Source organism: Branchiostoma belcheri, unplaced genomic scaffold (assembly GCF_001625305.1).
Source record: "Branchiostoma belcheri isolate BF01 breed outbred unplaced genomic scaffold, Haploidv18h27 scaffold50, whole genome shotgun sequence".
Lineage (NCBI taxonomy): Eukaryota > Metazoa > Chordata > Leptocardii > Amphioxiformes > Branchiostomatidae > Branchiostoma > Branchiostoma belcheri.
Window position 1 is genome coordinate 1,928,683 of NW_017804132.1, and position 12,564 is coordinate 1,941,246.

At 43.3% G+C, this 12,564-nt stretch overlaps 2 protein-coding genes across 2 annotated transcripts; one reads left to right on the forward strand and one right to left on the reverse strand.

Moving 5' to 3' along the window:
• Positions 1–751: 751 nt before the first annotated feature.
• On the reverse strand, positions 752–3,043 carry LOC109480337 (O-acetyl-ADP-ribose deacetylase 1-like). The gene is made up of 5 exons (XM_019782529.1): positions 2,875–3,043; positions 2,370–2,450; positions 1,808–1,961; positions 1,568–1,626; positions 752–1,114 (listed from the first exon to the last, which is right to left on the reverse strand). The coding sequence occupies exons 1-5, from the start codon at positions 2,998–3,000 to the stop codon at positions 899–901; spliced, it is 636 nt and encodes a 211-aa protein (XP_019638088.1). The 5' UTR covers positions 3,001–3,043; the 3' UTR covers positions 752–898.
• Positions 3,044–3,348: 305 nt separating this feature from the next.
• Positions 3,349–12,288, forward strand: LOC109480249 (catalase-like). The gene is made up of 14 exons (XM_019782398.1): positions 3,349–3,520; positions 5,497–5,668; positions 6,070–6,166; positions 6,467–6,611; positions 6,889–6,939; positions 7,235–7,414; positions 7,862–7,972; positions 8,292–8,372; positions 8,835–8,987; positions 9,613–9,751; positions 10,608–10,738; positions 11,379–11,486; positions 11,747–11,824; positions 12,259–12,288. Exons 1-14 carry the CDS (start codon positions 3,461–3,463, stop codon positions 12,286–12,288), a joined length of 1,536 nt encoding a protein of 511 aa, XP_019637957.1. The 5' UTR covers positions 3,349–3,460.
• The last annotated feature ends 276 nt before the right edge of the window (positions 12,289–12,564 follow it).

Sequence of the window (12,564 nt, forward strand, 5' to 3'; positions counted from 1 at the left end):
AGCCAAACTCCCCGTCCAAAATCAATCTTTGGGTAAACCTTGGCCCACTATGGTATCAAGTGCTAAGAGGCTTGTTTAGGTGCACATCTCAGTACTTAAGGGCCATCTAAGAGGGATGTACCTACTCAGAGCACCTATAAGCTCTGTGGTTGACCTAGTTCTAGGCAGATAAAGGGTCCATTGGATGTGATCTTCTGCAGAACCTGGTACTTCATTTTAAGGGGAGATCTTTCAATGAAATTATTTGCAAGGGTTTTAGTAGTAGTGGGAGTAGTAGGTATGTTGAAGTAGCCACCTATTCTCTCTCTGTGTGTATAGTTCTTGTGTGTATGCATGTACGTATGTATGTGTGTGTGTGTGTGTATGTGCGAGCGCATGTTTGTGTGTGTGTCTCAAACAAATGCCAAAGTAAACATAAGATTGTGCAACAGAATCTATGAGGCTCTTCTTAAGTTGACCTAATATCATTTATAGGCAACACACATTAAAAGTGTTGAAAACAAAAATAGCAGATTTATTCAAATTTACTTTGCACATATTAGACAAATTGCACATTGTGTCACCTTGTGACAACTCTTTATGACATTCTCAGTTTGATATAGTTTATATACCCAGTTCTATATATAATATTTGTGTTTCACAATGTTAACAAAGAACAAAAGAAATGGAAACAAACCTAAATAAACTGGATGTGCTTACCACAAAAAACAGTCTTTTCTCATACACTCCTTCAGTATTATCTATCGCATTGAATACGATTGATATACACCATATAACATCTGCAAAGAACATAATTTGGCCGGGCTCTCTAGCCTGTCCTGTCAACAGTGACCACTTGTCCACGTATTGGCCTGATCGGTCCTCTGAGTGGTCTACTTGGGTAGCCTTGACTGTATGTTTATATAGTATAGACTGTGATAGTGATATCTGTCTCACTGAAGATGTCCTGTAGCATTTGGCTGACTCTTTCCCACTGTAGTCTATCCAGACCACAGCCAATCCTGGGCATGGCAAGCCTGGAAACCTGGTGCTGCTCACAGTGGGCCCTCATCGCCTGGAGGCTGGATTCCAGGCTACGGTAGGTGGGCTTCTGCCAGTATTTCTCCTTACTCACCTTGAAAAAACATCCATGCATGGTCTTGCCTTTTCAAGACTTTTGCACACACAAAATTAGTTATCTATACATACATGTATTCCTTAGCCTCAGTGACTTTACCTTTATTTTCCTTTGCTGATTTGTACTGGTCACTTATGTATGTGCAACTGTGTACTTATGTAACTAACATATGTATGCACAAGTGCTGATAATCCAATTGTTATTGGGTTAAGCAGTACGAAACAAAACAAAAAAAGGTTTTCACATGTAGCCTCCCTACACCAGGCCTTTCATACAGGTCTTGATTCTGAGTCACTTTGACCTCCTTTCATACTGCCTGTCAGTCTTCCCCACCCACATGCTGTCAACCTACTCTGCCCTGACAAACAGATGCACAAACCCACAGCTCGATCAGCCACCCAAAACAACACTTAGAAGTAAAATAAATCTTCTGTCCTTTCCATAACCTACCAGGTAGTAGACATATCTCTGCTCTGTCTTCAGTACTGCAACACCACCTGGCTTCTGACCTATCAACCAAAAAAAATCAGTGTTACTTCAAACAAAATTTCAGCTAATAATTGTAATCTTTGCTATATATATGACAAATAACTACAGAAGGTGTCCAAGGATTTCGGGACAGTGAAAGATGCAACCAACTCACTGACGTTCTATCTAAGCCCAACAGAAACATAAAATATCCACAGTCACCTTGTCTTCTCAGTTCCTCCACTCTGCCGAACTTTTTCTTGAAGATGACGGCGATGCCCTTGCCCATGTGACAGTCCTGGCTGATGCAGTGTACCAGGGAGTCGGTCTCGGGACAGCTGAACAGGTCCCCCCGCACCTGATGCAGCTGGAAACCCTACGAAAGGACAACAGGTGCAAATCGTGATTCTGTAAATCTTGAAAATGCTCGCGGTAGCTTTATCTGAGAATTCATACAGTGCAAACGTATGTTTCCAGTGTAGTATTAGACTAAGTATTATTAATAATATTGTATGACAGAAATGTTTTGACAGAAAAATAAAACACCACGGAAACCGGCTTTTCCCTTCTACTCTGAAATCCTGGGAAAGAATTTATAGTGCAAATATCTAGAATACTTGCAAAATCTTGAACAGGAGTATGTGTGTGTATATTAAAGTAAGTTCACATATAACCATGGCGACTGTTGCAGGGCTTGTCTTGCTTGCAGTCTTTTAGCCCTAACAATTTAAAAGACTGCAAGCAAGAGAAGCCCTGCAACAGTCGCCGCAGCTAGTTCACATACAGCATGTTTGGCTCTCTTCTTCCCTGTTCCATGACTGTATTCTTCATTGCTCGAATCTGCACCTTTAGTCTTTGGGCTATCCTGTTGTGACCAGAAAAAAAATGATTTTGAATAAGCGTTACAATTAATATTTAAGTTTTATCTTTGCTGCAAGCACCACATTTAGAAAAAAGAAATTGAATATCTTATACATGTACCTCTGTTTATTTTGTTTGTGAATTTCTTGTTATATTCATTATAGTGAATCTTTCACTAATTCTATCAATGCATTTTCCCATTGGCTATAACATGACTTGAGGACAGGAAATGAGATAAACATTGATAACGTATTCTGCTTTCTGGGACCTTTGACCTGTCCCTCAGTGCCCAGTAGCTCAACATAATTCTTTGACTTGTTTTGGTTGTCTTGGTTGTTGTTATTGTTGATATCCTTTTCCCCATTACACAAAATCCCCCCTCCTTTGACATGATAATGGCATATCCCTATGTGGTGAAAGTAACTTACTAGTACCTTGCTGCTCTCTACTCTTTCTTGAGCTTTCAAACCAGCATTCTTGGTTTCATTTTCACCCATCTTTGCGTGCCCTGACATGGTTCTTTTCTTGCCTTTCTTCACGACAAACTTGTCCATTAAGATATTACGCCGTTTGTGCAACGTTGATGAAAGTAAACAACGTTACTTGTTGTGTTGCAATCTAGAGAAATCAAGATAGTCGCCTACCGTTTAAATACTTCTGTACCTGTTTAATTGAGAGAAAAGTGCAGCAAATTAACTTATGTTGTACACATGTATGTTTCTATAAAAGTTTATTTTGTGATTATTTAAATCTGATTTTCTTCTTTCATTTCTATGGCTATTCATAGAAAGTTAGTATAATTGAAAAAGACTAGGCACTTGGTATAAACTGTTGAACAGCTACATCCGGGAATGGATCCCCGCCTCCCTAATTAATTCATATCCTGACCAATCATTGCAGAGCTGGTGACCTCGGGTGAACTTAGGTGGTCCGAGACAGGCTAAAGAGTCAGTGGCAGACTTATAAAACCTCTGAAGACGTCTTCTCCTGCAGATCTTGAGAAATCCCAGCACCATGGCAGGTAGAGACAAGGCCGGCAACCAGCTGGAAGAGTTCAAGAAGCTTCAGAATGGGGTAAGAAGCTCTGTCAGTGCGTGAGCTTGTTGTTACATACGTCGGAAAATTTAAGGTCTCTGATCACCAGTATTAAAGCTAGCAAAAAGTTGCGCAGTGCAAGAAGTATGTGGACTTTGTTCGTTCGGTCAAAGTGGTGGTTTGCCTTTTACCTTTGCCACAGATTAAACACACAAAATGGAGACTGTTTCTTTTTTTTCCGGGGTGTAGGCCAACATTTGTTAGTTTTCTAGAGCGTTCTTTGGAGTTACGCCCCCCTCCCCACCTTTTCTCTTTACATAACAACCTACTTGTGTGTACAAAGGTCGAGCTGACCTGTTTTGTCTGAAGTCCTAACGCAGTGCAATGACCTGTAGGTCGAACTTAATTCGTTAATGAACAGTGTTGGTGCAAAAGTACCGAAGTAACGGGTTCCTTTCTCAGCACTCGGTATACAGAGGTGAGGCGGCTTCCATCCTAGATCTCCAGTGCCGAAGTTACGTCAACACTTGGTGCCCAGTGTCGGCGGCTTCAGCACTGGAAACTCTAAATCGGCAAATCAAACCTTGTCTTTAAAAGGTGTATAGAGATGCCGCCTTTGAACTCTAACACTTACTATTTTCGAGATCGTACCGCCCGGGAAGCAAATTATAATCGGGGCGACAAGGTGATCGGCAGGACAAGGCTCAGATCCTCACATTTTTACAGACATAGACTTGGCCTACGATACTGTACTTTACGCCGCGCGGCCGACGTAAGCACCAGAGGCCCAGTGCCGAAATGATTTGAGAACTCGGCTCCCAGCGCCAAGAGTCACCGAGCACTGGAACGATCCAGTGAGGAACCCGTTACTCAGGGACTTCGGCACTTGCTATCCAGTGGTGAACGGCCTCCGAGCACTGGTAGCGAGTGCCGAGTGGAATTCAGCACTAGCTATCTAGTGGTGAACGGCCTCCGAGCGCTGGCTATCCAGTGGTGAACGGCCTCCGAGCTCTGGCAAACGAGTGCTGAGTGGAAGTTAGCACCGGAAAACGAGTGCCGAGTCAAGATTCAGCTCTTGAATTCCAGTCTTGACGGTGTTTCAGCACTGGAACAAAGCCGTTTCTGCACTAGAATTCCAGTGCGGAGCTTTCTTCCGCACAGGGCCCCGAGTGTCGACGCCACTTTCCCCGTGAGTTCCGCACTGGGCGGCCAGTGAGGAACCCGTTACTTCGGTACCCTTGCAGTGTTGGTCAAATGTCATTAATTACAAACAAAAGAATTTGCATCCATAGAAGCTAGTATTAGAGTTGAATGTAGTCAAAATACGATTTAAACCTTTTCTGGAGCTTGAAGATAAAACTGGAGGATGTCCCACAAACTAGATCATCACATCGTAAATTTGCAAAACCATCAACCAGGTTGATAAACTAGTATTTCTACTAGAAATATACTTGTGGCATGTACGGTGTGTTGTTTACATACAATGTGTCGGTATACATCAGTACGTATAGTGTCTACCTGCTAGTATATAAGTTGTAAATGCAAGTCAACAATTTATGTAAGGTAGAAAAGTCAACAAAGCTCTTTCGTAAGGTGACCTCAATGTGTTTCTGTCAGGGTCATTTGCCTTAAGGGCATTTAGGGCTGTTACCTTTGTGCACATTAGTAAATTGGAGAAAATGTACATGTAGCAGAGTTAAAAGACTAAAGAATAGAATAATATCAAAGCAGTGCTGTTGAAAGCTCAAAGTCATTAAAACAGCAGCTAGCCTTTTATTTTTGCATGCATTTTGTACCCCAATCATGCATGTAAAAAAGGCTGCTGCCATTGGATATACATGTATTTTGTAGTATTGTACAAAGGCACGTAGTTGTCAAGCAGGTATGCAGAAAGAATATTTCGAGCCCTGATTATATTTTTCAGCGCAACAGCTGCCCTTGTACATGTATGGCTTGTTCTACCCTTGATGAAATAAACCATTCATTCAGTTCCTTAATTTTTTTTCTGGCGACAGAATGTTTCCACGGTTACCACGGGAACGGGCGCTCCGGTGGACAACAAGCTGGCCGTGCTGACGGTGGGTCCACGGGGGCCGATGCTGATGCAGGACTTCACCTACATGGACGAGATGGCACACTTCAACAGGGAGAGGATCCCGGAGAGGGTCGTGCACGCCAAGGGACATGGTCAGTCTCACTACATCAGGCTTCTAGCAACCCTTGCACTAGCCAGGCCCCTAGCCTGACCGCATTGTGCTTTTAGCTGCCCTTCCACTTGAGCAGCTTTGCATGGTTTTAAGGCATCCTAGTGTGGCATAATGGCCAGAGCCAAGAGGTCCCTGGTTCGATCCCCTGACATGGTCGATGTTGTGCCCTTGACTTGTGAACTTTCATCCCTGTATAGTGGAGTACTAGTAACGCTCACCAGGCCTTTCATATATTCGTTGATACTGTGTCCAAATACATTTACTGATGAGAACACAGACAGATTTGGTGGCGCCGATATGCGAGAGATTGTGTAAAAAACAGGCTAAAGATATGGTTAGTTTTACATTCTGTACACTACTAACCTAGACTGTACCCTACAGGTGCCTTTGGGTACTTTGAGTGCACCCATGACATCAGCCAGTACTGCAAGGCCAAGCCGTTCGAACATGTGGGCAAGAGAACTCCACTGGGCATCAGGTACAGGAAAACAATCATTTAATTAAAGTGTGTGTGTGCTTGTGTGTGTGTGTGTGTCTGTGTGTGTGTGTGTGTGTGCATGTGTGTAAGTGTATGTGTGTGTGCATGTATGAATGTTTGTGTGTGTGTGTGTGCATGTATGAATGTGTGTGTGTTTGATAATGACCTCATCGATGTTAGATGTATGTCATGATCAGGTGGGATTCAAACTCATGACTCCTGTTCCAGAGGCAGCATCACTAACCCTGGACTATGCTTGCAACAATAAGTTAACCCATGCACCTACCTGTAACTTCCCAGGTTCTCAACTGTTGGTGGAGAGTCAGGGTCAGCTGACACGGCCCGTGACCCTCGAGGTTTCGCGGTGAAGATGTACACAGAGGACGGGAACTGGGACCTGGTGGGGAACAACACGCCCATCTTCTTCATCCGAGACCCCATCCTGGTAAGGAAACCTTTTTGCATTACATGTACATGTACTTGTTTCACTTGTGATTGCTCTTAACTGACTGGTATAACTCATGACTTCAAGTACAAATGCATGTTTTGGGGAGTCTTACTGACATTCTTTATTTTATGCACTGTTAATTTTTCTGAGCACCTACAGTTTTACGTCTTGTATTTCAGATTTACTTGAAAACTGTGTTTTTATTATTATAATATGGATGCATATGTATATAAGACAAGGTTTGCAGGTTTTGATGATCGTTACTTTTTTCTAGTTCCCCAGTTTTATTCACACTCAGAAGAGGAACCCTGCAACCCACCTCAAGGTATAATCATGCTTCCCTTTTACTGTATTTTGTGTTACTTCATATAACGACAATTCAGTTATCAGTTGCACTGATATACTATACATTCTTATTGATTTAATTACTATAATGTGTGTTGATAAACTTGAAACTTGGCATGATTGTGCAAATAAACGTCATTGTCATTGTCATTGCCATGTTCCATGACTCACACATGTTCTGGGACTTCATCACGCAACAACAAATTTACAAGGAGTATGAAAACTTTTTTGGACTATGAATGATTTTGTTGTTAACTGTACTGTAATGTATTTAGGACCCAGACATGTTCTGGGATTTCATCACACTGCGTCCTGAGACGACCCACCAGGTGTCGTTCCTGTTCTCGGACCGCGGCACGCCCAACGGGTACCGACACATGAATGGCTACGGAAGTCACACCTTCAAGATGGTCAACAAGAACAACCAGGCCGTCTACTGCAAGTTCCACTGGAAGGTAGGACAGTTTTCTTTATCTATTGTTTGTCTACTTTTTTTATTGTGTACTGCAAGTTCCACTGGAAGGAGGGAGAGTTTTTTTCATCTATTTATTCCTGCCCAATATTGAGTTTGTGTCCACAACAATATTGTCTACTCGTTGCATGCATATATGTCGGCAATAGAGAGCACAACTAACTGAAGATGACTCCAATGGGGGTATACCACTCGGCAGCCCAGTTCTTTTACCACTCCTAAGATTGTAGTGTTTTTCTTTACGTTTTCATGTCCTTTTCTATTTTCTAAAAACCTGATCCCAAGAAAGTTATAGCATTGAACCTTCCTTAGTTTTTAACTAGACAAAACATTACAAACAGTAAATTTTTTGTCAAGGATCATATTATTTAACAGTTCCTGGTTTTGTTGATGATATGTCAAGTGTAAAGCATGTTCTCTACCCCTCCAGACTGACCAGGGCATTAAGAACCTGACCCGGCAGCAGGCTGATGACCTGGCGGGCAGCGACCCCGACTATGCAGGTCGTGACCTCTTCAACGCCATTGCTGAGGGCAACTATGTATGTACAGGACATGTGTACAGTCATTAAGACATCATTTTCCTACATCATTTAAAGAAAATGCATACTATATTCACAGTATATGATAAAGTATCTCCTAGTCACACATGGAAAGTAAGCATCAGTACTCTGGAAAACCCTCCCAGTATTCTCCAAGCAAGAGATAAATTTTCCCTCCGCCAAAACTTTTCAGTGTCATTTTTGTAATAAATCATGATTGTCATATTGTATGCTCAGTACTAATAAATGCTATTGTAATGTATAGTCATTGTTTTTGTTTGTTTCTTTGTTGTAACTGTGCATCATTTGTTATTTACAGCCTTCTTGGACCCTGAAGATTCAGGTCATGACCTTCGAGGAGGCTGAAAAGTTCCGATTCAACCCGTTTGACCTGACCAAGGTGGGTGGTGTGCTTATGTTTAGAGTGTCTGTATGTGAAGACACAACTTGTATTGACAAGTGACAACTCTCCAGTATCACTGACAAAAAGTATTGGATGCTACCTGAAACGTCTGACCATTTCCAAAATCATATCTAGTTGATTGAGTAATTGTTTTTTTTTTTTGCGTACCTTATTATCTGGATGTCTAACCTTCACCGACGTAAGTAAATGTATTAATTTTTGCTCCCCCTCCCCACACCTTTAACAAAGTACCAACTGGTCGACGCTTTAACACCCCAATGTTCTGACAAAGGGTTAGGATTTTTGGAACATAGGTTCAGTTTTCAGAATATAGGGGAGTTAGAATATGGTGTAGAGACATAGGGGTGTTGGAACCATGTTAACCATTGCCCCCCTCCCCACCCCTATATGTAATACTAATGCATTAACTCAAAACCATTGCCCCCTCCCCACCTGTAGATCTGGCCCCAGGGAGAGTTCCCCCTCATCCCTGTGGGGAAGATGGTTCTGAACAGGAACCCGAAGAACTACTTTGCTGAGGTGGAGCAGATCGCCTTCAGCCCCATCCACATGGTCCCCGGCATAGAGGCCAGCCCTGACAAGATGCTGCAGGTTTGTGTCTTTGTTTGTTTGTGTGTGTGTCACTGTGTGTGTGTGTGTGTGTCACTGTGTGTGTGTGCGTGTGTGTGTGTGTGTCACTGTGTGTGTGTGTGTGTCACTGTGTGTGTGTGTGTGTGTCACTGTGTGTGTGTGTGTGTCACTGTGTGTGTGTGTGTGTGTGTGTGTGTATGTTACTGTGTGTGTGTGTCACTGTGTGTGTGTGTGTGTGTGTGTGTGTGTGTGTGTGTCTGTGTGTGTGTGTGTGTGTGTGTGTGTATGTTACTGTGTGTGTGTGTGTGTATGTTTGTGTGTGTGTGTGTGTTTCACTGTGTGTGTGCATGTGTGTGCATGTGTGCAGGTTGTGAACCTTTTTGTGAGAGGCTCAAACTGGTCTGAAGGCTGCTTGATGTTTGATGGTTTATTAGAAATCCATTTTATTAGACTTAAAAACCTAAACAAAAATGAATTTCGAGTCCTGTCATGAAGAACGATCTTCTGGCTGTCGGCCTTGACCTCAATGCTTGGGAGGCAGTCAGGGAGATCCATATGCTGAGGCGCTACGCTCCCCACAGCAGCATGTGGCCCTGAGTGACTAAGTGAGTAAGTCATGAGTCCTTGTTGTTCTATCTCCGTCCAGGGTCGGCTGTTCTCGTACTCGGACACCCACCGCCACCGTCTGGGCAGCAACTACCTGCAGATCCCGGTCAACTGTCCCTACCGCGCCCGCGTCACCAACTACCAGCGCGACGGGCCGCAGTGTGTGGACGACAACCAAGGTGAGGACAGCCTGATCATGACTACATCACACTTCTAGCAGCCCTCCCACTGGTCAGGCTCCTAGTCTGACTATAACACTTATTCTATCAGTCCTTCCACTGTTCAGGCCTCTAGCCTGACTACATCACGCTTCTAGAAGCTCTTCCACTGTTCAGGCTACAAGTGTGACGTACAATGATTTATGTCCTACCTGGGCCGCGATTACGTTCGATACGGGTGTTCTGGCCCGTGTGATAACTAGCGGTACGGCCCGGGGGTTCTTAATGCGTACGGCGTTTCGCCCTAACCGCTTGCACCGCTTTCGAAAATTCGACTGCAAAATTCGGACGTTGGAATTGACGTTGTTGCGTTTTTTTGGGATTAGGGGCACCAAATTTTTGCTCATTTTGCATTGAAAGGCGTGTTTTCGTGGGTGGGTATGACATAAATAAAATACAACACGGTGTATTCCGCATCACCCTCGGTCCCAGCCCTCCCGCGGATCGGATCTCCCTCCGGCCTTCGGCCGTCGGGCGATCCGACGCGCGGTCGGGCTGGTACCTCGGGTGATACGGAATACACCGTGTTGTATTCTATATATATAGGACATGGTAGGAGCCTGACCAGCAGAAGGGCTGCTAGAAGCATGATGCAATCAGGCTAGAAGCGTGATATAGACAGGCTACGGCCCTGACCTGACTACATTGTACATCACGCTTCCAGCAGCCTTTCCACTGGTCAGGCTCCTAACCTGACTACATCACACCTGTAGCAGCCTTTCTACTATGTAGCCCCTAGCCTGAATACATCTAACATGAAACATCTAAGTTATCATTTTGATATCTAACTCTGAAAATGTTGTCTTGTATGTCACAGCCGGAGCCCCCAACTACTACCCGAACAGTTTCTCTGGTCCTGAGCAGAATGAGTCCATCGCTCCTCCGGCCTTCAAGGCTTCAGGAGACCTGCAGAGGTACAACACTGCTGACGAGGACAACTTCACACAGGTTAGGATACGGTAGTTCTTTTACACAACCAAGATAGTTTACCTTGCTGACACTTCGGTGTCTATGAGATACCTTCCTCGAGTCAGAGCTTCTGACTGGAGTTCTGCTTCTCACTGCTATACAGATATAGCGGTGAGAAGCAGAACTCCAAGGAGAAGCTCTGAGGAGGGTGTCTGATAAATACCAAAATGTCAGCAAGGTAACTATCTTGGTTGTGCCCTCTGTTTACACAGAAGCTGGAAAGGTGTTCTTGTGGTTAGGGTTGTTGACTCAGAATCTGAAGTTTCAAGGTTTGAATCTCTACTACATATATTAGCACAGGCCCTAGTGTTGTGCCCTTGGGAAATGCGCTTACATGTAATACCTATTTCTTCACTTGACTCAGGTGTAAATGAGTGGTTACTTTGGTCCTCTTTGATAGGACAAAAGGCTGGAGGTCCAGTGTTTAAGGAGAGCCACACCTCAAGCATGTTTAACTGATCCCACTGCACTTGATATCGAAAAGAGTAGGGTACTTCCTGATGTGAGTGATTCAAACCTTACAGTCGAGTCTCAGGTTTGACATCTTTGAAGAGGTAATAATGAAGTGCTTGAACCCCACTGTTACAATAATTCTTATCTATCTGTTGTTGCACCACAGGTGGGGACATTCTGGAGGAAGGTTCTGAGTGAGTATGACCGCGAACACCTGGTGGACAACCTGGCCTCTCACATGCAGAACGCTCAGGACTTCCTACAGAAGAGGGCCGTAAGGACATTCTTCTTTCCCAAATATGCAAATCAGAATATGCAAATGAGAATTCCAGTAAGACTATGACTTTTTGTTTTGGCCTAAATTGCTGAAATGCATACTGGCTTGTAGATTGTCTGTTGGAGCAAGCACTCAAAAAGCACAACTTTCTGCATATATTATTACCTATTTTGACCACCAAACGATGAGCGAATTTGTGGACATTTTTTTTTGTTACATACAAATTGTTAAAGTTTATACTGTTTTGTGCGTTTCAGGTGAAGAACTTCTCCCAGTGTGATCCTGAGTACGGCCGTCGTCTTCAGGAGAAGCTGGACAAGTACAACGCTGCCAAGGTAACAAACAAACAAACAAAGTCAGATAAATAACTACAGTATACTACATCTAAAGGGTACAATTCAAAATCTGTATTCGATATACCGGGGGTAGATGTTAAAACTGCTAGCTGCTTAATTTTTGCATATAGATGTATTAGTTCAAAGTACTTGTCATAGAAAGAGAGTTTATTGTAAATACATGCCCGAGGGCTAATTGCAGATACAAATAACATGCATGAAAAGGAAAATCCGAGGATATGAGAGACTATGTGCAAAGTTATACTACATTCTACAACATGTGTGGTACTGATTTTGTTGGATTTGACTTTTTCTTTTGAGGCTTTGACTGTACACCATGAAAATGTAATTAGAGAGAATTTGAGTGTAGAAATTTTGTATGAGAACTTGAACTGTTATAACTAAGGATAACTTTTTCATCTTTCCTTCCATAGGCCTCTGCCCGAGTGCCTGCCCAGCTGTAAGCTGCAAACTGCCCAGGCAAAACCACAACACTGGGTGTGCCACCAACCAGGACGGGCCAGTAAAGAGGAGACTAGGAGAGATTCAGCAAGCTTCTACCTCTGCAAACTGCATATACAACTCTGTGCGAAATGCTGTTAATCTTAACCTACAATATAGGATATCAAAGTCAATGTCTCCATTGACTATGATGGACAAATGTCATCCAATGTAATTATCGTACTACATATTTTCCTGGGTATAAGGCCAACAGATGTATTGCAGATATGAATAACATT